The 27004-nt window shown below is 33.1% G+C and overlaps 1 protein-coding gene across 2 annotated transcripts; it reads left to right on the top strand.

The window, feature by feature from the left end:
- Positions 1–4125: 4125 nt before the first annotated feature.
- Positions 4126–6953, top strand: LOC107877801 (nascent polypeptide-associated complex subunit beta-like). 2 transcript variants are annotated; one of them, XM_047393646.1, is made up of 6 exons: positions 4126–4189; positions 5361–5428; positions 5926–6074; positions 6163–6219; positions 6515–6553; positions 6644–6953. In XM_047393646.1, exons 2-6 carry the CDS (start codon positions 5361–5363, stop codon positions 6826–6828), a joined length of 498 nt encoding a protein of 165 aa, XP_047249602.1. In that variant the 5' UTR covers positions 4126–4189; the 3' UTR covers positions 6829–6953. The 2 variants fall into 2 exon arrangements, with proteins under 2 accessions (XP_047249602.1, XP_047249601.1); XM_047393645.1 differs by having other exon boundaries at positions 4129–4286.
- Positions 6954–27004: the final 20051 nt, after the last annotated feature.

Here is a 27004-nt window from a genome sequence, read left to right as displayed (position 1 = left end):
GGTCTTGATAAATTGTAACAGATAATTGAAATTATTTTTGCACTTGTATCTTTTGTTAGTTTTTTGAGATATTATATGATTAATTTGAATTTGATTATATTTTTGTCTTAAGGATGGCTAAACGAATGCTAAGACAGTGGATATGGCTATGTCGGGAATAAATAGACCTAAGTAGTTTTACTCCTGTGAAACTTATATTCTTTATTTGTGCCAAGAGATTGATAGGGAAGGGGTGTTTGGCTTTCTTATTACATCTTTGGGACACTTTCAAAAGTCTCACGCATTGAATCAGTTCCCGTGGTGTGTCAATTTTAGAAGGTGTTTCCTGGAGAATCGTCTAGCATAACTCCAGACCATGTTATTTAGTTTTATATTTATCTAGAGTTGGGTACTCATTCTATTTCTATTCCCCATTGTAGGATGGTTCTGATTAAGTAAAGGGAGCTCAAGGCTTAATTACATAAATTACTTGGAAAAGGATTTTTCCATCCAAGGTCCTCCTTTTGGGTGTTCCTATCTTATTTGAGAAAAAGAAATATGGTAGCCTATGTATGTATATAAACTATCGACAGTTAAACAAGGTCATAATTTATAATAAGTATCCTCATTTCCATATCGACGATTGTTTGTACCAGTTATAGGATGCATCAATTTTTTCTAAAATTGATCTAATATTTGGATATCATTAGTTAAAGATTCTGGCTGATGATATTCCTAAGACTATATTCCAGACTAGGTATGGGCACTATGAATTTCTTTCGATGTCTTTGGGTTGACTAATGCACCAGCTTATTATGTGGTTTTGATGAATAAGATATTTAAGCCCTACTTGAATTCTTTTATTATTATTTTTATCGATGATATCTTAGTTTATTGTAAGAGTAATGAGGATTTTGAGAATCACCTAAGGATTGTTTTAGGTTTGCTAAAAAAGATGAAGTGTTATACGAAATTCTTTAAGTGCTAATTTTGGTTGGCTTCTATGCCCTTTTTGGGACATATGGCTTTGAAAGAAGGGGTGGTGATGGACCAATAAAAGATTGAGGTTGTTAAGAGTTGGGTTAGTCCTACTTTAGTGATTGAGGTTCGGAATTTTAAAGGGTTATCTACTTATTATCGCAGGTTTGTAAAAAGGTTTGCTTCTATTACTACTTATCTAACCTAGTTGATTTAGAAGGGTGTGCCTTTTATTTGGTCTGACCAGTATGAGGAGGGCTTTCAAAAGCTCAAGACCTCTTTGAATACTACTCCTATTCTTATTTTTCCATTAGAGGGTAAATATTTTATTATTTATTGTGATGTCTTACGCTTTGGTTTGGGTGTTATTGTGATGCAAGAAAAAAACGTTATTGTTTATGCTTTGAGAAAGTTAAAGGTGCACGAGAAGAATTATCATACTTATGACTAAGAGTTGGTTATTGTGGTTTTTGCCTAAGAAATGGAGGCATTACTTGTATAGGGTTTGTTGTAAAGTGTTCATTAACCACCACAGCTTACAACATATGTTCATATAGAGGGATTTGAATTTGAGATAGTGTAGGTTGATAGAGTTTCTTAAAGATTATGATATCACCATTCTATATCATCTGGGAAAGAATAATATGATAGTTAACACATTGAGCAAAAAGTCTAGAAGTATGGGTAGCTTGGCTAATTTGAATACTACCAGGCATCTATTGACTAGAGAAATTCAACCTCTAGCTAACAAGTTTATGTGAATTGAGGTATCTGAAAGAGAAGGATTGTTATCCAGTGTAGAGGCAAGGTCTATACTTCTTTATTAAATCAAAGCTAAGCAATTTAAGGATGCTAAGTTGAGCAAAATCTATGAGAAGGTTTTCCAGGGTGAGGCCAAATAAGCATGCAAGATTCTTAAGAGTTTAGAGTTGGTGGCCTATAGATGGGTCTTACTTTCGAGCTTGATAGGAGTTCATCATATGTTTCATGTGTAAATGCTTAAGAAGTATCATGAGGATGGTGACTATGTCATTCATAGGGATTCGGTCTTTTTAAATGAAAATATCTCTTATAAAGAGGACTTTTTGTTATTCTTGATAGAGATGTTCACAAGCTGAGGACAAAGGAGATTTCATTCGTGAAGGTTCAGTGGAAGAACTGTCCTATCAAGGAGCTCACTTAGGAGACTGAAGTGGACATGTATTGCAAGTATGAGAATCTTTTTGCTGATTTAGGTAATTCCTTATTTTCTATTTTTATTTTTTGTTACCATTCAAGAATGAACAGTTATTCAATTGGTATCTGATGCAATAACCTATCCCATTATTATAGAGTTCTATAGGATATAAGTACCTACCTGGAGTTTCCCCTAGTATGAGAGTTGATAAAACCTTAGGGTCAGGTGATTTCTGACAAAAATTAGGTGGTATACGCTTTAGAATTGATTTATGGCTCGAGGTGTAGCGTATAGTGATTGTTCTTCCATTTTGGATGGTTGAGGAGAATAGTGTTGCATAGAAAGTTTTAAAATGATTAAAAAGGCTCAAAGAACTTCGGTTATTGATGTTTTCGCATTAGGATAAATCTGTGTTGTCTAGAATTAAGGTGTGCATTATGAAAAGGGAAAATTCTAAAACTCCTTTGAGTTCCTATTTTGGGACCACTAGTTGTCTGGACACTGATGCAGCGAGGCTACTGTGGTGATTACAAACTGCTATAGCAGCGTGTATGAAGGGGACGGACTTCCATGGCGAGACTGTTATAGTGGTCAAGTGAGTTGTTGTAGTAGTCACCGAGTAGTTAATGTTCTAAGTTCATTATTTAGAGTTATTTTTCAAAAAAAAAAACTCTAAGGTTTTGTTCTTAAGTCTTGGGAGAGTCAATTTTCTAATAAGTATGTTATTTCCATTATTGAGCTTGTGAATGATCTGAAGCTTTAAGTAAAGGCAAGGCTCTTACAGACTGACTTGCATTTGTATTTTTCGGTTGAGGTAGATAATGGTTAAATTACATTTTAAACTCGATTTGATTGTATGCATTCTCTTAAATTGGATGTTTGTTAATTGATCATCGGACATATTTTTGATTAATGATTTGGTTGTTAATGCTTGAATGAATAAGTTATTGAATGTCGAACTTGATTGAAATTTATTGCGATTGTAAGTTTATTTGTAAATTTGGTGCATTGTGTTATATTTTGAGAGAATGTGAAATTCATAAATTACATATAATATTATATGGAGGATCGGGTACTGTGTGGTATGGATATGGATATTAATATTATCATTATAATGGAGGATAGAGTACCATGCTGGTATAGTAGATGGACTTAGATTATCTCCGACAGGTCATGACTAGATATTACCATCATTTTTGTACTTCACTATCATTTTTTCACATTGATTCCACCATGTTGCATGTAATGTCTTGATTTATTGTGTAAAGTTATTTGTACCATAAAAGGAAGCAATTCGAGGTATTTCGAAAAGATTCAAAATAGGATGATAAGATGAAAAAAATCAGTAGAATCAACCAAGATTTCACTTCCTTCATTCCAGCTGTGGCGCGAAGCAGTAAAAAAACACTTTACCTTTAAAGGATGTCATAGTAGTAGCACGGAAGAAGACTACTATTTCTTGAGCTTAATATTTTGATTATTTGGTCAATTATCGAATAGTATCTATGGCGCATAAATTAAACTAAGAAGAAAATTTTTGTGCGTAATAAGAAAAAATATGATTTGATTATGAACCTTATACGGAAGGAAAAATGATTCGCTAAGTATACCCACTAGTCATGCTTAATTGATACAAAAGACATATCACATGCACTTCACTATCTTCTGACGATCACAAAAAATATATGAATTAGGGAATAATTGAATTGTCTTAGAATTGTTGGTAAAATGCTCAATAAAGTATTATTAGCCTATAACTAGTTACTCAGAAAAATACTTAAGCATACAATTGGATAACTCAACCCAATAGGTATATATATACGCTTATACTAAAATATATGTGGTTATCATATTAAAATATGAAGGATTATTAAAAAGTGATTTAAACTTCTACACTTTATTAAAAATGTCCATAATACATAAAATTATTTAGTTTTAAATAATAAAAAACTAGCCTTATAGTAACTAAAACCAAATGAAATCAATAAAGTAAAATATCGAAATAAGAGAAAAAAGGAGGAGGATACATACCGTCTTTTTGGGAGAAGTGACAAGGTTAGGCGCCCAAGCAAACCCATCTTCTTTTCCGTCTTTTCATTTTTCCACTTCTAAGCGGCTAGGGTTTTAGCCCACTCTTCTCCCACAACACAAGGTTAGCTCTCAACCACCCATCCACCCCACACACCCCTAATCTCCCTAATGGGTCTCCAATTTTATGCTTTTCTTGAATTTTTATTGCACATATTTTTATTTTGTTTGTATATGTGTCTGATGAATTTGTTTATTTTGTATACTTTTTGTTTGCACTTATTCAATATTGTTGGATGAATTTGCTGTTGACTGGGTTTTTTGGGTTATGTTTCTTGGATCTTAATCTGTTGAAAAAAGCTTTGTGGAACTTTTGACTTTGTGGTATTCTATAGCACTGTGTATTTGAAGGAGGACCTAATTTTAATGTGAATTTGGACAAGATTTTGTAATCATTTTTAAATAAAATTTATGTACTTTGGAACTATCTTTACGTCATCCTTTATCTCAAAGATAGAGGTATTTTTTATAACCATGGTGTCCGGGCTAGCTTTCGCACACCTCGACTTAATCCACGGGGTACATGCAACTTCCCACAAGATACAGCTACCAGGTAACTCTGTCTACCAAGGCTAGGATAAATGGGAAGAATCGCCTAGTGTTTTTTGTCTCTGCTGTGATTTGAAGCTAAAATCTCCGTACACTCTTCTCTACCTGCCCCAGACCCCACTTTGTCGTATTATACTGGGTATTTTGTTATTGTTGTTTTTGGATTTTAAGTGTCAAAATGTCATTTTAGCTGTAACATAGGTACGCCATAGTTCAGAAAACTGGTTTACCCCCAAAATGTTGATGTGTCGTTCATGATTTTGCTTTGGTTAAGTTGGTGCCTGCTGTTAGCTCTAACATTCATTTGTGCCTGTGTTTTAAAATTCTATATAGAGACCTTTATTTTGTTAGCTTGTGAATTTTCTTGATGTGATTTAGTGTAGGTTATGCCTCCCTACCTCCACGAGGTAGGGGTAAGGTCTGCATACACTCTACCCGGACTCCACTATGTTGTTGGTTTAGTGTAGTTTATGTTCATGGATGTTGTTACAGATATATGGTGCCTGATAAGATGGATTGTGATAGTGATGCCATTTTCTTGATATTTGTTTATTTAGAAATATTGATTTTTGGTGTTTTTCTGGGGCAGATGAATGTAGAAAAGTTGCAAAAGATGGCTGGTTCGGTCAGAACCGGTGGAAAGGGTACCATGAGAAGGTCTGATTAGTTTTCTGTTACTGTTACCACATGCTAATAGGTAGTGTTCAAGTTATTGAGAAGGAATGTGTGTGTGTGTTGTTAATTTGAAAGATTTCAGTTACTTAAGAGCCTGTTTGGCCATGAGAATTATTCACTTTTCTCCGGAAGAATTTTTCACTCTATTTCTAAATCAGTGTTTGGTTATAAAACATTCAAATCCGAACGTGTTTTCCAACTCCATCTTTATAAACCCCAAGTGAAGTGCTCTATTCCATCTTTTGCAAAAAGTATAACCAAGCGTAACTCCATATTCAACTCCAATTTCGTAATTTCAAATAAAATGAAAAATATTTGGAATCTAGGCCAAACTTCTACTTAGTTTCGAAATGATCAATCAGTGTTAGACTTAGGGTCAAAACTTTAGAGAGTAATGGAGAGAAAGGGGACATGAGGAGTTCTCATAAGGTATCTTATTTTTCTCGTTCATGTTTGCTGAATGTGTAATTCTTCTGCAGAAAGAAGAAGGCCGTACACAAGACAACTACAACCGATGACAAAAGACTACAGAGCACTTTGAAAAGAATAGGTGTCAATGCCATTCCTGCTATTGAAGAAGTCAACATTTTCAAGGAGGATGTTGTTATCCAATTCATTAACCCCAAAGGTATAAAAATAATCTATATTTCACATAGTTTAGTCATCTGTCATTTTATTTTCGATCTAACATCGTTTTGTTTGTGAATTCTGTTCAGTTCAAGCATCAATTGCTGCAAACACCTGGGTTGTTAGCGGTATCCCCCAGACAAAGAGTATGTGTTCTACTCTTTCCTGTTGCCTTGCTTTTACTTGGTAGCTGTTACCTTTTGAATGCAGCCATAAGTCCACAACATGAACTTTATAACTATATCACACAACAAATTATACTTTAAGACTACTGATCTTTCTGTTGTGTCTCCGACACATGTTAGCGTGTTTGAGCTTCCTTACTGTTTTAACTCCTTTCGATTATCTCTTTGCCATGTGCTACAGGCCTACAACTCTTGAAATAGCTGGTTTGTGTATGATGCATGATAATTCTAAGTTTATATTTCTTTTCTTTTGTAGAATTGCAGGATATCCTTCCTCAGATTATTCACCAGCTGGGTATGTATCATTTTTTGGGCCTACATTTGAGTCATGAGAAATCTTGAACTATTGAACGTATGTTTTGACTGTTGAAGATACAATTTTCAGGTCCTGATAATTTGGAGAACTTGAAGAAGTTGGCTGAGCAGTTCCAGAAGCAAGCACCTGGTGCTGCTGCCGGTACAGATGCGGCTGTAGGTGCTGCTGCAGCACAGGCAGATGATGATGATGTACCAGAACTTGTGGCTGGTGAAACTTTTGAAGCTGCTGCTGAGGAGGGTCATGCTTCCTGAAGTTTTGTTGAATTGCTTTACTTTCAATGTTCTGCTTTTAAGTGTTCTATTTCATGTCTATTGTGACACATCTCAAAAGAATACTTAAATGCTTTTAATAGTAAGCTACTCTTTGCCCTTCAAAACCTAATATTCTATTTTAGCATTCGTTCTCTTATATGTCACGCTACTTGCTATATTACACAAGCTAATAATTTTTAGCAGGAACAGTAGAAATTCAGGGTGGTTTTTCGTTGTGTAATTGAGGTTGTGCAGTCAATTTGGTGTCTCTTGTACCATGAGGTGCAGTCAATTTGGTGTCTCTTGTACCATGAGGTGCCATTGTGTATTTATTTAGTATAAGGTAATGCTATCGGAGCTTACTAAGAGGCCAAGCAGTAACAGTTCTGAAATTCCTTTGCAGAGTGTTCTCAACCAGTGTTGCTCCATACACTCTTTTTTGGTCTCCACCCGGTGTATGCTATGGTATTTGGTGATTGATTTAGATTGGCGTTGGGCATCTCAAGACTTTTAAGAATGGGGTTGTTTCTGTTTTCTTATCACGTCGTACATCTGTTTTTAAGTAGCTTGTTAACTTGTTGCCGTTATCTCCTCTCTGAATTTGGGATTTGGTTATGCTTTACACAGCTGAATTGCATGCTTGAGTACTACCATGCAAATCAATTACTCTTCAAAGAAATCCTTTTATCAAAATAAATTACCCATTCCCTTTCGTAGATGAAAATAACAAGAAGTATGTTTTCCATCAATATGGTAAGGTTTGGAAGGTAGCTCTACTTAAGAAGTACGTTACAAGTTGCACCCCACGTTTAGTATATACAGCAAACAAGTGCCCTTTTATATGAGTCTTAGGAATTTATTTAAACAATCAAATTATTTGAACGCACCACCGCATGTATAAAGCATGGGCTAGTTAAGTTACCTGTTGGATTTCACTGATAATGCAAATTTCTTATACACCGTCAATGCATACGACTTAAATATGGCTATGACAATTGACAAGATTATCAATTAGCATCATTTAGCAGATGCCAAATATTTGTAAAAGCTACAACTCAACAGCGGAAGACAAGGTATGTTGCAAGAGCCTATAATGAGGAGTGCAGAGGTCACTTACATTCAAAATTTTAAACAGTGCAAGATACTCATGCAACAACGGAATACGTAATATATTTTCACAAAGTGGGGTTCGGAGAAAGTAAAGTGTTCGCACTTCATATCACTACCTCTGAGCTGAGATAGAGACGTTATTTTCGATAGACTTTCAATTCAAGATAAAAATCGTCTTGAAAAGACATAGTACAGGAACAAGAAACAATAGGTATTGACACAACAAATCTATAATCTATATCTATAATTTATATTTATATCTATCTATATCTATAATCTATAATCTATAATCTATATCTATAATCTATATTTATAATCTATATTAATAATAACAACAACAACAACAAACCCAGTGTATTCCCACCTAGTGGGGTCTGGGGGGGGTAAGATGTACGCAGTTCATACCTCTACCTCTGATGAAGTAGAAAGGCTGTTTCCGAAAGACCCCCGGCTCAAGGCACGAGATACCACACAAACACATAGTAAAACACAGAAGCAGATTAGCAGATAGAAGCAGATTACATAACATAAATACCGCACCCATAAGTAATATAAAACAGAGGAAAGCAGAGGAAAGCACACAGATTCGTAATAAAACATGGAACACGGAAGACGGAATCATAACAGGAATAAAACCCCCCACCACGTAATTCCCTACACTAGCGACCCAAACTGGCCTTAATCCTCTGTCGTAATTCGCGTCTTCCAGACCTTCCTATCTAGGGTCATGTCCTCGGTGAGTTGTAACTATTCCATGTCCCGCCTAATCACCTCACCCCAGTACTTCTTCGGCCTACCCTTACCCCGCCTAAAACCATCCAACGCTAGCCTCTCACACCTACGGACCGGGGCATCCATGCCCCTCCTCTTCACGTGTCCGAACCATCTCAATCGTGCTTCCCGCATCTTGCACTCCACTGAAATCACACCAACCTTCTCCCGGATAGTCTCATTCCGAACTCTATCCCCTCTAGTCAGTCCACACATCCAGCGCAACATCCGCATTTCTGCCACCTTCATTTTTTGGATGTGGGAGTTCTTAATTGGACAACACTCCGCTCCATACAGCAAGGCCGAACGGACTACCACCCTGTAGAATTTGCCTTTAAGCTTGGGCGGCACCTTCTTATCACACAGCACCCCCGACGCGAGTTTCCACTTCATCCATCCCGCCCCAATACGGTGCGAGACATCCTCATCAATCTCACCATTACTCTGGATCACGGACCCAAGATACTTGAACTTATCCCTCTTGCATACCTCCTGTGCTTCCAGCTTCACTACTACCCCATTCTCCCGCCTCACGTCATTAAACTTGCATTCCACATACTCTGTCTTGCTTCTGCTCACCCTGAACCCTTTAGACTCAAGAGTTTGCCTCCACACCTCTAATTTGTCATTCACACCCCCTCGAGTCTCATCTATCAGAACTACATCGTCTGCAAAAAGCATACACCACGGCACCTCCCCTTGAATACGCCGCGTCAACACATCCATCACCAACGCAAACAAAAATGGACTAAGAGTAGATCCTTGATGCAATCCTATCAGGACAGTGAAATGCTCTGAGTCTCCTCCCGCCGTCCTCACCTGGGTTTTCGCTCCCTCATACATATCCTTAATTACTCTGATACATGTCTGCGGTACTCCACTCACCTCCAAGCATCTCCAAAGCACTTCCCTGGGGACTTTGTCGTAAGCCTTTTCCAGGTCGATAAACACCATGTGCAGATCCTTCTTCCTTTCCCTATACTGCTCTACCAACCTCCGTACCAGGTGGATTGCCTCCGTCGTCGAGCGGCAGGGCATAAATCCGAACTGGTTTTCCGAAATAGACACTATCCGTCTCAGCCTCACCTCGACCACTCTCTCCCAGATCCTCATAGAGTGACTCAATAACTTAATCCCCCTATAGTTATTGCAACTCTGAATGTCCCCCTTATTCTTATAGAGAGGGATCATAGTACTCCACCTCCACGCCTCGGGCATCTTCGCCGTCCTGAAGATTTCATTAAACAATCCAGTCAACCATCTTACACCATCCTCTCCAACGAACTTCCAAAACTCCACCGGTATCTCATCTGGCCCCGTCGCCCTACCCCTTCGCATCCTACGGACAGCCTGTCTAACCTTTTCTACCTTAAAACGTCTACAATAGCTAAAATCCCGACACTCCTCTGAGTGCTCCAGTTCCCCTAACACAATAGCTCTATCCCCTTCGTCATTCAAGAGCCTATGAAAGTACGACTGCCATCTCTTCTTAATGTGGCCGTCCTCCACCAACACTCTACCGTCTTCCCCCTTAATGTACCTCACCTGATCGAGGTCACGACCCTTCCTCTCCCTAGCCTTAGCGAGTCTAAACAACTTTTTCTCTCCTCCTTTCCCCTGTAACCCTGCATACAAGCTCTCAAAAGCGGCCGTATTAGCTGCCGTGACTGCTGACTTCGCCTCCTTTCTCGCTAGCTTGTACTCTTTCCTGTTTACCCGCTTCTCTTCTTCGTCCTTACTTTCCACCAACTTAGCATACGCCCCTTTCTTGGTCTCCACTTTCTTCTCCACCTCTTCATTCCACCATCAATCCCCCCGATGGTGCCCGGCCCGGCCCCTAGAAACACCCAACACCTCACTTGCATTCTCCCTGATGCACCTTGCCGCCCTGTCCCACATATTATCCACGTCCCCCCTACACTCCCACACCCCCATTCCCGCCAACCTCTCCCCTCTCACGCATTCACTGGCGTCAGGCCGCCCCACTTAATTCTCGGTCTACACTCCTTACTCCTCCTCTTTCTATTCTTCTTTATACCCAAATCCATAACTAAGAGCCTATGCTAGGTATCCTTCTTTATACCCAAATCTATATTAATAATCTATATCTATAATCTATAATCTATAATCTATAATCTATCTATAATATATTAAAAGTGTGAAGGACTTTATCAATGTTGTTTGAACTTTTTGTCCTTCATTAAAAGTCTTTGGTTTAGACAAAATCGTCTTTTCGCTATTTTTTTCTAATATTTAAGAGTTGAAAATTAATTAAATATATTTATGGTGAAACCTTTCCTTATTAGAAGTCATCAGAATTTCACTATTTTTTCTAATTTAAGAGTTGAAATTAATTAAACACATTTATAGTAAAACCTTTCCTTATTAGAAGTCAGCAAAATTAATGACAACTAATACTTATTTCATCAGTTTCAGAATTATAGGTCAACTAAATTTAATTTTAAGAAGATTTAAAAAATCTAGAAATAAATATAAAATTGTTAGAATAAGAAAAATTTAAGAAGTATCAGATTTTTAAATTTTTTAAGTAAGTAATAAAAATGTAATTAATGATTTTATAAGAATTTGACTTTAAAAATAAGGAAAGATTATATATATATATATATATAATATCTATAATCTATAATATATTAAAAGTGTGAAAACCCTTAGAAAAGTGTTTTAAACTTTTTGCCCTTCACTAAAAGTTTTTTCTTTAGATAAAATCGTCTATTCACTATTTTTTCCTAATATTTAAGAATTAAAAATTAATTAAATATATTTATGATGAAATCTTTCCTTATTAGGAGTCAAACCTTCTTTATTGGAAGGTTTTGTTGGTGTCTTAAATTTTTGGTAAAAGAAAAATCTAAGGAAGTTTTTTTCTATAGAAACATTAATCGTATATATATATATATATATACAAGTTTCAGGGGCTCGTGTCTTAAACGATTTGAAGAAGAAGGAACATTAAGCGATGAAAATATGAGACTCATAAGCACCATCAAAAGGTTGTGGTTGTGACACTCGAAAAGTAAACATTCATTACTAAAGAAGCCCAAGTTCGATAGAAGTGACACTCGAGGAATTGTGGTTGTGAGTCTAGATGCAGTCAGAAGGTTCTGACCTTGTCGCTTCTTAATCTTCCTGTATTGCATCCTAAAGGAAGATACAACATTATTCTTGAAGCTGAAATATAATAATTCAACCTGTCTATACCTCTTCTTTCTTCTTACGTCTGTTCTTAAAACTTCATAAAGATATTACATGCTTATTTTCTACGCTAAAAATTATAAATTTTAGGAGGCAATGAGTGAAGAAAGACTACGTGGCAAATGATTTGCAATTGCACATAAAGCAACTACACCGCACCTTATGATTCTTTGAAGAAGAAAAACTCATTACACGGAACTACAGAAAAGAGGTTGGTTTTATGTTCTCTTGCCATAAGATGATCTACATTATTTTTGGAAGATTTAGCCCTTTGGTTCTTCCTAACGTTAATTATCTTCATGACTTTCCTCTCTAAGTATGGAGGAAGATGTGAAAAGTTTGTTAAAATACTATCTCTGATGTCATTAATTCAAACAATGTTTTATCTATAAAAAGCATGAAATTGTTACATAATTTTTCTTTGATTACCAACCAACACAAACAAACATTAAGGAAGCCAAGAGTGAAGCTCATTTGTTTGCTTAATCGTCAAAAAGATAAATAATAATCATATTTTGTTATGAGCAACTTTAATAAAATGACTATAATTTGGGGTTAGTTAGATATCAATAATTATAGTTTTGCTTAGGGGAGGAGAGAAGCGAGCAAGACTGGGAGGGGGAAGAGAAGTGAGAGAGAGGAGGAATACATGACATATTCATAGTATCATAAACTATTGATACAATTAAATCAAAATTGGATTGGCTAAGATAACATTTATTTATCAAATATTAAAAAAAATCTAATTATATGAAACAAAGAAATCGTTATTTTGTGTCTTGATCCAATAAGAGATAGTTATTTGACTTTCTTAACTTTATCTTTCGCTGAATATAATTATAGTGTATCAACAAATATAATTGTATTAAATATATCAATAAAAATAATTTGTATCACAAATATATAATACAATTGTAAATTTTATTACAAATATAAAGAAGTAGCAGTTTGTCTTCTCTGTGCTCATATTCTTTTAACCTCAACCCTCATGAACTTAATTGCTAATGTACGATAAAGCTAATGTACGAAAAACTAATGGGGTTTAATGAATGTTTAGAGTTTATATGTCCTCCTTTTCCAAAAGGTTAACTTACATAAATCCTTGAATCTTTATGTGATATTACATAAAATCTTGACTATTTTGTTAATTATATTTTATTCTGATTTTTTAAAATATGATACATATGTTATATGGTGATACATATAAAAAAAAGTGACACATTTGAAACTAACAAGACATTTATTTAAGAAAATAATAGATTCTCTTTTATTCATTGTATTCTTTTATTTAAGGAAAGATATCTAATTTTTCTCCCTTTTTAAATTTTAGGTGTTTTAATTATGTTTCTCTTTTTTGGTTTTTAACTATGAAAGATATATTTTTTTGGGTTTTTTTTTCTCTTTTCTCATCTTTAATTTTAGTCTGTTTTTTTTAGATTTTATTTTAATTATGTTTCAATTTTGCTTTTAGTCCTTTTTTAAAAAATTATTATTACTTTTGTTTCCTTCATTGACTACACAATTACCTTTCATTAATAACATATGAATCACTCATAATACCATATATATCACCCATTAATATCATATGAATCACCCAATAATTGAAATAAATAATTGTATCTACTATATGAATCACCATAATACCATATATATGAATCACCCAATAATTGAAATAAATAATTGTATCTGCCATGTGAATCATCATAATACCATATATATCACCCATTAATATCATATGAATCACCCAATAATTGAAATAAATAATTGTATCTACCACATGAATCATCATAATACAATATGTATCACTCATTAATATCATATGTATCACCCGTTAAAATCATACAAAATGTATCTATCGTATGAATCACCATAATACCCATATAATGATATCATATTTATCATTCATATGAATCACCATTAAAAAAATAAACATGTATGAATAATTAAATATATTTATATATGTATCAATAGATTTTTTTTTTAAATGAGAGATTATAGGAGAGGAAAAAAAATCGCATGCATTAATGGAGGAGAAAAATCAGGAAGGAAGATGATTTAAGCATTAATGAAAAAGAAAAAATCAGGAAGGAAGATGATTTAATTGTTAATAATTAGGGAGATATTTTAGGAAAGAAAATCTTGAATGAGTTAATGGTGGAGTAAAAATAAGATGTGGAGTTTTCTTGATATGTATCAAGAGTAAAGTCAAAAAATGAGATTTCATATAAATTTTAAAAAAGTGAGGGATATTAGGTAATATAGTCTCTTAAGTATGGAACTTGTGTAATTTATCCTTTCCAAAAACCATGGTAGCTGAGGAGGGGCTGATTTAGTAACGCCATATTTAAAAAAAATATATAATCAATAATTTTATAAAAATTTGACTTTAAGAATAATATAGAAAAACAATAATCGTATCATAAATATGGTTCAAATTAATGATATAAAATATATATATGCTTATACTAAAATATATGTTTATGTTTAAATTATTATATTAAAGCATGAAGAATCTTTGAAAAGTGATTTAATTTAAACTTTTACATTTTATTAAAAATCTTGCAGTAGATAAAATTATTTAATTTTAAATAATCAAATATCACATGTGCGAGACACGAGAGACTAAACAAGATAAAATCACCTTTTCATTATTTTTTAAAAATATTATCTAATTTTATTAGATTAATTAATGAGATTTTTTTTAATGTAGGATTTATTAGGAACAAAATTAGTTTAGGTATAAAATTCATGTAATATTCTTTGATTTAGGTAAATCAATTTTCCTTTCCTATTTTAACAAGGATGTGTGGTAGAGACGTGGGAATTAGTTAGTTAGTTTTTTTTTTCTTACGTTACTAATTCCTTCCATATTTTAGCATTAGTTAGTTAGTTTTTTTTAAAAAAAAAGGAAAAAATTAGAGTCTTTTACTTATTTTATTTTTTCCTTTCCTATTTTAATATGAAGGTGCTTCTTATTTTAGCAACCGACTCTCAGTTGTGATATTTTAATTTGCAATGAATTCTATGATACAATCTATAAATGTCTCTTTTCATAATTTTTTGCAATATATTGTCTAGATTTTGTTTGTATTTATTTTTTATTTTTTAATGTATGTATTTTGCATATAATTTTATATTTTGATTCCATTGTAAAGATTATATCTAATCGTATTGTTCTGATAATACAATCATATTGTAGTTTCTATTATGTTATCATCTGGTATTTTTTTCTGTTTAATACAGGTGGTAAATAGAATATTTGGTCGGACTTTGATAAAAAATTTATGTAAAGATAAAGTTTAAGCGTTTGAATCTTAAAATTCGAAAGGGGACGGTGAGAGTATATTTTTTTCTTTCTTTTTGCTTCGTATATTATATCTAGAATCAGGTTCTTATATCAAGCATTCTTTCAAATTAGTCTATTCTCATTACGTCTATCAATTTCTTTTTACAAGATTTCAAGTATATTATGTGTATTAGAATTTTGAAAAATCAGCATGGTAGTATAAATTTAGTTGAAAAATATTACAGGTAACTGGATCACTATACAATAATAACGGCAAAAAAAGTTGATTATATTTTAGCGCATGTTGTTAATGAATTCAACAAATTGATGTGATAGTTTGATGGATAACTTGTGGATCATAGAAAAGGAAAATCGGGGGTAGCCTTCTACTTTGTATCTATTGTAGGTTCGAATAACACTATACCTTTATAATGAATTCAAAAATTTGACATTTCTTAATTTAATTGAGTTATAGTGTCATATGAACTTACCCAAGTTTTAGTTCCACACCTTTCTTTCTTACTTGTGTAAATTTTCATGCATCCAAAAATAAATCCATCCATGTTGGTTTAAGAATATTTTTTTTATTTATTGTTTTGGAAGTATAGTTATATATATATACAATAATTAAAATAACTATATCCATTTTATGTTTATTATAATTGACTAACGTGATATACACGTGCAGTGCATGTACACTTGACTAGTATATATATATATATATATATATATATAAAATCTCCGCAATAAATAAAATAATTTAATTTTAAATAATCAAATGTTATACGTACGAGGCACATGCAGGTTAAACTAGTATAATAATATAAACAAAAGTACCACAAGCAATACTATACAAGATCTATCCAAAACGACAAACACCACCCATTTTCTAAAATAACTCTCGCACTATGATTGCTAGCACAAATAACAAACAAGGCACTCCTACCTATTTGCAAGGACGTATTCCTTCCTACCATCCTTATACCTTAATTCGCATATGCCACTACTTTCTATCTAGGGTTATGTCCTTAGTAAACTGAAGCTTCTTCATGGCTTGTCTAGTCACCTCCCCCCAATATTTCTTTCGTCTACCTCTACTTCACCTGAATCTATCCATGGTCAACCTCTCATACCTCCACACTGGGGCATCCGCGCCCCTCCTCATCACATGTTCAAACCATCTCAAGATCACCTCTCGCATCTTAGCTGTCATAACCCGATTTTTAAAGTCATGACAGCACCTACTCCAACCCACTAGTAGGCAAGTTAAATCATAGACTGAAATGACAATTAAGGAGATAAACAGTGAAAAATAAAAGAATACAAAATGAAAGCATCCGATAGAAGTACTAAGCAAATGAATATAAAAATGATCGTACTGAATTAGAAGAAAGAGGGGTAAAGAATCAAAAAGAGTATCCCCATGACCTGGTAAAGCCTGTACAAGAGTCACTAAATCAAAATAGAGTACTACATAGTACCAAATATACATGTAGTCTCGAAGTATACAAAAGACTATCCAAAATAAGTAGAAGGAAAGAGGATCAACTTCGGGATCTGAAAGCTCACCGTATCTTCAAAGCAGCAGTAAGCCTAAGGATAACATCAACAATGGTTGATCGTATTCGGACTGACATTAGAAAAAAGATGCAAAAGTATAGTATGAGTAACGGGCACTCAGTAAGCATCATAGACCGACTGAGGTAAATTACAGTATAAGTATAATAAAATCCAAGAATATAAATTAAAGTTAGAAATAAAGGACATATATGAAAATGATACTCTAAATCAGACGATTGTGATAAATATACAGAATAAGTAACTGAAAGTAAAGCAGTCTTGAACTAAATCACCATAATAGTGATTTCATTAAGAACAGAGAAACATAGAGAGATTAAGAGGGAAATAGAGAGATTGAGAGGGAAGAAGAGAGAAGCTTATTGAGTATTATTGATCATCAAAATGTATGTTTAAGAGTACAAGAGCAGTGAGTATATATAGAACTAAAGCCTAGTCTCATTAACTAACTTTCTTAACTAACTTTTGTGACTTAATAATTAGTAACTAACTAATGAAAGTTAGTTACTCAACTACTTATTAGAGTTATTGTCATAACATTCCCCCTCAAGTTAGGCACTTTGGAATATGTTGAGTATGCCTAACTTATTGGAAATCAGATAATCATGTTGTACCTTGTTCAAACCATTTGTAAGAACATCTGCAGGTTGATTTTTTATCGAGATATATTGAGCCTTGACATTTCCTTCTTGAATTTTTTCCCTAATGAGGTGATGATCGACTTCAATGTGTTTTGTCTTTTCATAAAACACTGGGTTGGCTGCTATTTACAAGGAAAATTTGTTGTCACTAAAGACATTTACTGGTAATGATACTTTAACTTGCAACTCTTTCAGTAAACCAAGTAACCATACCAGTTCAAAAATGACTGATGCATACTTCTGTATTCTGCTTCTGCAGAACTTCTTGAGATGGTTGTTTGCTTCTTAGATTTCAAGGAGACTAAATAATAACCCAACTTGATAAGAAAGCCAATTACTGTCTTCCGAGTGTGAGCACAAGTAGCCCAATCTGCATCATACTATGCATTTATGTTCTGAATAGCATTGTTTGAGATAAGAATTCCTTGTCCAAGCTGGTTTTTCACATATCTCACTATTCTAATTACAACATCCATGTGAGATTTTTTTTGGTTCTTGAAGATATTGACTTAAGGTTTGTACACCATAAGTTATATTTGGTCTAGTGACAGTTAGATAAAGAAGCTTACCTATAAGTCTCTGATATGCACCTTTGTCTGATAACACTGGATGTTTAGTAGGATTCATGTCTAGATACTCATTATAATCTTTAGTAGTGAGTTTCACGTTTGTGTCTTTAGGATAATGACTGGTTTTGCAGCTCCATGTCTAAGTTCAGAGATTAGCTCAAGAGTGTATTTTCTTTGATGCATTGATATACTTTGATCTGATCCAGCAAACTCTATTCCTAGAAAGTACTTTAAATCTCCCAAATCTTTTATCTTAAACACCTGTTGAAGAGACTATTTTGTTTTCTCAATGAGCTTTAACCTATCTCCGATCACAAGAATATCATCTACATATATCAGGATTATCATAGTTCTAACCTCTGTTGTTTGGTGAATAAAGCATGATCACATTGACTTTGTTTGAACCTCAGATTCAATAAAGCCACTTTTAGTTTTCCATTCCATTGTCTTTGTGCTTACTTTAGGCCGTATAAGGATTTGTTAGTCTGCAAACTGGTCTAGTTATGTTACTTTCCATCGGGCTTATAAAACCTTCAAAAAGCTGCATATTTATCTCATCAAAGAGATTACCCTATAGAAAAGCATTGTACACATCCATATGATGGATGTGCCAGTGCTTTAAAGCAGCAAATACAAGTACTGTCCTAACTATTATAATCTTAACCACAGGATAAAAAGTTTCCTGATAATCAATACCTTCTTGTTGGTTATATCCCTTTGTAACCAATCTAGCCTTAAAACTTTCTATTTCTTATGAAGCTTTGTACTTGACTCTATAAACCCATCTGTAACCTATTGCCTTTTTATCAGGTGGTAAAGTGATAATGTCCCAAGTGTGATTATCTTGAAATGCTTGTATTTCTACCTTCATAGCTTCAATCCATTTGGGATCTTCTTTAGCTTCAGTGTAGTTCCTAGGTTCAATAACAGAAGAAAAAACTAATAAGTATGATTGATATTTAGAAGAAAGTTTGTCATAAGACATATATTTTGAAATAACATATGGTGGATCATGTCGACTCAATGAAGTGAAGTCTTTCATCCACATTGGTGGTTTTTTCTTCCTTGCATACTTTCTAGTAGAAACAAGGGTCTACTCATTAGGTTAGAAACAGTGGTCTGCTCATTAGGTTGAAGTGCTTGAGCTTGAGGTATATCATGAATATCATGATTGTGATCTGGCTGGAGTTGTTCCTCATGATCAAGAACTTGATCATATGTTATAGTATCATTATTGTTCTGCATAAACTCATAAGTATCTGACTTAGTAGTAAGTAAATACTAACAGCTAGTATCGAATTCAGGAAAGAGCAATTTAGTTTTGTCATGATGATTCTTAAAAGGAAATTCAGATTCTTTAAACACTACATATCTATTAACAAGGAAGGATTTGGTGGTAAATCATACAAAATATAGCCTTTTTGAACTCAGAGTATCCTAGAAGGCAACAGGTCTAGTTCTAAAAAGCAACTTATCAGTATGTTGTACTATCTTAGCATAGCATAGACATCCAAGGACTTTTATATGGCTAAGAAAAGGTTGTTTATTATATAGCTTATCAGAGGGAGAGGTTCTAACAATAGATAAAGGCAGTCTATTAATAATGTATACAACAACAAGAGCACAATAGCCCTAAAATCTTAGAGGAATATGATCTTGAAATCTTAATGCTCTTGTAACTTCTAAAATGTGCCTATGTTTTCTCTCAACAACACCATTTCGCTGAGGAGAGTAAGTACAAGGTCTTTGATGAATTATGCCTAAGGTTTTAAACAAATTAGTACACATTCCATTCATAAATTCAGAACCATTATCTGTTAGGCAAATCTTAACATTTTTATTGAAATACATTTTAACAAATCTAAGAAAGTATTAAATGGTAACACAAGCATAAAAAGGTATTAAATGGTAACACAAGCATCAAATTTAAGCTTTAAAATATAAACCCAAGTCAGTCTTGTATAGTCATCAATAATTGTAAGAAAGTATCTATTTCCATCAATGGTAGGTGTTTTATATAGTCCCCATATATCCATATTAACAAGATTAAAAGAAGCACTACTCTTTATACTACTTGTTGGGAAAGGAAGCCTTGTTTGCTTAGCACTAGGACAAATAGAACATGAGTTTATGATTTCAGAAATAGTATCCTGTTAAAGAAGCAACAACTTTTTCAAAATTGAAGTGGACACATGCCCAAATTCTTTTTGCCAAAGACTGATATCTGGTAAACTAGGACATAACAGTTCTTTTGTAGTAGTAGCTTTGTTTTGTGAATATTTTACTGCATCATTTTCCACTGTAAAATCTTTACTATGTAAATACTGATTGAGTATATATAAGCCATTTTTTATTCTACCAATCTCCTTCACCTTCCCATTTGAGAGATCCTAAAAAATGCAAAAGTCCAGATAGAAATAGACACCACAGTGTAGTTCTTCGGTGACCTTGGAAACAGATAATAATTTATATTTAAATTATGGTAAGTGAAACATATCTTTTAGGGTGCTTCTTGTAGAAATTGAGTTGTGACCAGTGTGTGTAACAAGTGAGGTATCACCATTTAGAAGATAAAACTTTTTTGAAATAACACTTTCTGTTATAGTGTCTTTGTTTAACATATTAATGTCACACACCATATGATTAGTAGCACCAGTGTCAATAATCCAATCTGAATTATTACTTGACACCGAATAAACATTATGGTTACTTTTATTAAAGTGTATACATGTACCCTCATTTATACTTGCAGTAAATGTGTCCACCATATTTACTCTAGATAAGTTGTTGGTCATATGTAGAAGTTGATCATACTGTCTTTTTTAAACACACAAGTTCCTGATTGACTTCCACCACTCACCATATTCTGATATAAACAAGGCACATTTGCTACAAGCTGATTATCTCTAGCTGAGTATACATATGAGGTTAACAAGCTTGAATCATAAGTAGTGTTTTATATTATTGTTCTTGACCTTTGTCCAGTATGATCATCAAGTTGGACACTATAAGCATTACTAGAATTACCAGTCGAACCAACCTTCCTTTTCTTGAAATTTGGAGGATATCCAACAACCTTATAGCAATGTTCCTTGAAATGACCTTTTATCTTGCAGTTATCACATTGAGAAGAATAGTCTTTCTTGAACTTCTGATAACCTTAAGCACCAGTTTTAGAATAGAGAGCAGTGGGGTCATAACTAGTGGGTAGTGCTGCACCCAGAAGGCCAATAGAAGAGGAAGAGATCACAACCTTTTGCGCTTCATCATTCATAATCATTGCATAGGCTTGATGCACAGTAGGCAGTGGAGTCATTAGTAATATTTGACTTCTATCTTGTAAGTAAGAATCATTTGGCCCCATGAAAAACTAATATAATTTTTTTTCTTTCAAATAGGCCAAGAAATCTCTTGATCGTTCACAATCACATCAGGAGAAAGTATCAAGGATTCAAATTCATTTAAAAGAGTCTTCAACTTGGTAAAGTATACAGACACAAAAGAAGTACCTTGACTAAGTGTAGAAATTTCTTGGTGAAGATTAGAAGTTCTTGAGCCATTAACCTTGTCGAATCTTTCTTTTAATTCTTCCCAAACAACCCAAGCACTAAGAGTATACACTACCCCACTAAGTAGACTAATAGAGACAGTGTTCATTAACCAAGAAAGTACCACAACATTTACTCTCTCTCATTGTGGCCAAAGCTCTTCCCTGAAACTTTCTTTCTTTAATGTAACATCAATAAAACCAAGTTTGTTTCTTCCTAATAAGGTAATACGCATTAACCTACTCCAAAGAGTAATTCTCTGTACCAGACAGCTGAATAGATAAAAGAGACGTACCACTTACATCTGTGGGATGCAAAAAGAGAGGAGAGTTTTGATCAATCACTAGTGTTGAATTCCTTTCTTGAGACTCTGAACCATTTTCAGCATTAGTGGAACTTAAGTAATTATTAATTACCATTGAAGCTTGGACATTTTCTTGAATAATTTAATTTCTGTAACTATTTTAATGCAATTACAATTTCCAGAACAAGAGTATAGAAGTGAAATGTAGAATAAAAAAGAAGATGAAGCTTTGATGCAAAGCTCATTGGCTCTGATACCATGAACTAAAGATTTCACTAAGAGTACATGAGCAATAAGTATATATAGAAATAAGGCCTAGTCTCATTAACTAACTTTTGTGACTTAATAATCAATAACTAACTAATGGAAGTTAGTTACTCAACTACTTATTAGAGTTATTGTCATAACAAGTCTAACTACAACCTAACTAGGGGCTCATAATCCCATAAGGCACAAACCAGAAAGGAATAATTCAACTGAGCTCTCATAAACTCGACGAATACAAATAATGAGTATTTAATTCAAAGATGAATTTATCTATAACATAGCATAAAGTGAACCACGGGTAAAACATACCTGAAACTCATCCATGAACAAAAAATAGAGAACTTGAACTGGGACTAGAGAATAGGATCATGATAGAAAATACCGTATATAAATCATAACTGTGAGACTTGAATCAAAATTAATAAGTAAAATAAAAGTAGTGACAACTGTTTCGTCTCTTTTTGGTTTGAAGGGCGGGTGTTGACACCTAATTTTTGCCCTCCACATTTCAAATTAATTTTTGAATTTCTCAATTTTAAATAGTTTTAAAATATTTATTTTTCATTATTTTGAAATAAATTTCAACCCTACCTTCTGAATTTAGGCGAAATTAATATATTTAGTGTTTAATTATACATGAATATATAATTATCAGTTAAAGAAAATACTTTAAAATCTATTCAGAGTGAAAAGTTTGATTAAATTGCAAATATTCTACCTTTCTCAAGGTCAATTGAAAATAAGAAATTGATGACATAATTAGTTTCTTAATTATTGTTATTAATATTATTATTTATTATTAATATTATTAATTATTGTGTTTTATTTAAATGTTTATTTTAAATTATTAAATTTGAGAAATTCGTTAAATTAATAAGAAGATAATTTCGTCTCAGCTTTATCCAGATTTATTCAAATTGTGACTATTTTATTAATATAAAACTATCATAATTAGAGTTAATAATTATTATAATTATTGCTCTATTAACCAGCCCATTTTCCACCTCCAATACAACACCAGGCTGTCCCAGGCCCATTTATTTCAGCAAACCAACAACAATTTCTGTATAGCCCAAATCACAACAACCAGCCCAAATGCCCCTTAAGCCAGACGTACACCGTAACAGCAACCAAATAACGTTGTACGCCCAGCAAACAATGACAGTTTCAACAACGAACAACAATATTCAATGACAAAGCCCCCATTCCTATAACAGAGATATCAACGCTGTAACCCGACGACCCAACAATTTCAACGGCAAACCAGATTCCCATATCAACATCAACGCTATAACACAGCGATGACCCCAGCAACTTCAACAACCACCGTCCAAACAGTTAACATCCTAAAATAACAGCGTCAACAACGGCTTCAGCCAAGAACGGCTAGGAATGCGTCCGCCTTTTCCCTTTCTCAGAACATGTTCATCCATTTTGGGTAATAAATTAATGCCCAACGACTTTTTGTTTTGTCCCACAGTGGATTTCAAAAATCTCTCAAAATCAACTCAATTTCAGTTTTTCAAGTCCGAAAAAAACCTAATTCCTCCTCCTATAAATAGATGTTGGGGTTAGAGGTTAGGGGGGATTTTTTTGGGGGAAAATTGAGGATTCGGGGCGCATGCTTCTAATCCCACGTAACCCAAAAGATTCTCGAAGAAACATAATTCAAAAATTGATGAAATTATTTTGCATTCCTGCCTATTGAAGTTAAATTTAGTGTTGGAAGTCTTCGTCGACTCGTTGTTCTCGTTCGCTGCCCCAAAAAAGGTAAATTTCCTCATCATCTCGCTTCGATGTGATTCTGATTGCAACTTCTGGCGTTGATATGATTGTGTATTGGTCATCGGTATATTACTGTGGAATGGGGAAATTGACATGGGATTTTATCCTCGATGATTGACTATGTGTTTTGGAATCTCACGTTTGATTTGCTTGGATTATAGTCAAAATTAGAATAGAGTTGATTAATGAACGTGTGTTTGTGTGTTTAACAGATTAGTTGCTTGTTGTTTTAGAGGATGTGTTTATTTGGACTCCGCTGATATTGATTTCCCTGCTCTCCTGTGTAAAACCATGAAGTCATCTTCCAACTTCCTTGAGACTGATTTAAAACTTTGCATATGTCAAAATTTATCCTTGAGAAAAACCCGCAGATATTCAAATAATGGCCAGCTTCACTACTGTTAACCCTTATTTTATATGATTTCGTTACTCCAAATTGTCTGTTGGGAAAGTAAATTAATTAGCGGGATTGGTCGAGACTGTTTGGATTCAGTCAAATCGGCGTTAGTAATTCCATTACGCGCAAATTTTGAAAAGAAAGTAGTAGTTTGTTGTATAGATGCCGCCATTCTGCCCTGTATGCATGCATGTTCACTAATGATATAATTCATAATGTAATTCTTTACTTCTCAAATTGATGCAGTTACTTAAGTAAGCTTAGTTAGGTCCCTTGAAATATTTGTTTGTTACCTATATTGAGACAGTGAATGATAGTGGGGTATATCTAATTCATATCACCTCAATACCACAAAGTGTTCATTTGGATTGACCTGTTAATGACATAATTTAATTTTCTTAGGTGTTTAAATTTTATTATTGTTATTATTATCGTTATCATTACTATTTCTATTATCATAGGAATGGTAGTTGCAATTTATGTGTATCTATGTCGTGTGTGGCGCCATTCCCTCATTGTTTACTAATTCTTATCTTTTATTTGATGCATGTGACATGAATCCGAGTCCACTTGAACTCCATTTATCCTCGCATTCGAACTTCGTCATGTCCGAGCCTCAACCAAAGTCCTAAAAATGGATCGAGAGACAAAAAGCAAGGCTGTATATGCGTTTATACAAAAGATATACACCAGATATACCAAAACGCTAGAAGAAAAGGAGCTGACATACACATTATATACGCTTCAGAAAATGGACTGAAGTCCATAATTCCAAGCCCAAAAATGGGCAGCTTTGTTGTTGGGCCAATTAAAGACCCAATTTAATTCTTATGTTTTTTTTTTTTACTAAAAATTACACAAATACACAACTTATGTTTTCAATATTACAAAAAATCCCAACTCTCTAAACTTATTACAAAAATTCCAACATATACACAGAATGCTATATATATGTCGGCTATGTTATGTATATTAATAGGAAGAGAGAGTAAAGTAATTAAAAAAATGGGAGAGAGTGTAATTACTTTCAAAAGGGTTGGTATTTATGTTATTTATACTAATAATAGCTTGTATTGTTTATTTATGCTAACTAACATTTCTAAATTAATTAATTTAGATAAATTCACTAAGATGTTGTCATTTTATTTTATCTTAGTTCCCTTTACTTAATTCATGACTTTTTCACCTAATATTATTTTGTATAAAAATAGATTAAATTGTTTCCTTCAATTTTCTTCTTACAACAAGTCGTTTAAAGATTAAATATTTTTAATTACACTTTATTTTGCTCATGTGACTAATAATTTATTCGAATTAAATTGATTTTCTTCAAACTCAAGAAACCCATTTTTCTTATAAATTCTAATTTCTATAATTAATAAGATACTTTTACTTTTAATATGATGCACTCTTAATGTTTTTTCCGAAAAATGTTATTCGAACTTCCTATGGTTTTAATAATAATAAAAATTATACAAACTTCTTTGTTTTTTCTTCCATAACAAAAAAATTGTTTTCCTATTAAAGTCCCATAGAAATAGCAACGTAGTTTAATTCAAGTAAATCGTTTTCTCCTTTGGATAAATAAATGTCATTTTTAAAATGTTAAATAAATAATCATAACATTCTCTATAAAGTCAAGTGTTTACAAAAATCAACCTTTTACAAAATTAGTCACCTTTATTTAGTCAAGTTCTTTTTGGTAAAACGTTTTAAACGGACGTTCTTAAGTGCCTTAAAAACTTTCTTAGGGCGTTAATTGAATCCTTACTCAGAATCTCTAGTTTTAAAGGTTTATTTTTGTTTTTGAACCTTTGAAACTCTTTTAAAAAATTTTCTTGATTTTTTCTGTAAAAAATCAAGTGGCAACTCTGTGAACTTCTTGAAATTATTTCTAAATTTCTTTAAATATTTTGAAATAGTTTTAAGAACCAAAATCATTTTCTTGCCAAAATAAAATCCGTAAAGGGATAAAACAGCGGGAAGACAATGATTTTTGACTTTTTAAACTATTTCAAAAATTTTAAGAAAATATATGAAACAGTTAATGAAATACAGAGTCGCCACTTGATTTTTTTAAGAAAATATCAAGAAAAACTAAAATAAATTCAAAAGCTTAAAAACAAAAATAAATCTTTGAAATAGAAAAACTAGGTAAGGATTTAGGTAACCGCCTTGAAAAGATTTTTAAGACACTCAAGAAGCGTCCGTTAAAACGGTTGACCAATAGACAATTTGACTGATTTGAGTAATTTTGAAAACATGACTAATTTTTTAAAATTTTGAAATTTAAATTATTTGTAGATATGTCATTTATTCCATTTATGTGAAAAGTATTTTATTTATTTTAAAGAAAAATTTTCCCAAATAGAAAGATTAAGCATAATCCGAATCATTTATCAAATTAAAGAAAAGTAAATTATTTTCATGAAAAAGGTAAAGAAAGTGATTTTTAATATCAATTTTTGAACAATGGAAATTTTTAAAGAAAACACCAACTTAAACAAGTTATGAAATTTTGACTAATCAGGAACAACAACATACCCAGTGTATTCCCACCTAGTGGGGTTTGGAGAGGGTAGAGTGTACGCAGATCATACCACTACCTCAAGAGAAGTAGAGAGGTTGTTTCCGATAGACCCCTGGCTTAGGACTAATAACAGTATAATAAATATAAAAAGTAGGCGCATATAAACTAGTATGGTAT

Source organism: Capsicum annuum, chromosome 7 (genome assembly GCF_002878395.1).
Source record: "Capsicum annuum cultivar UCD-10X-F1 chromosome 7, UCD10Xv1.1, whole genome shotgun sequence".
NCBI lineage: Eukaryota > Viridiplantae > Streptophyta > Magnoliopsida > Solanales > Solanaceae > Capsicum > Capsicum annuum.
The sequence above is the reverse complement of the archived record's forward strand: the minus strand, read 5'-3'. Positions and strand labels throughout refer to the sequence as shown.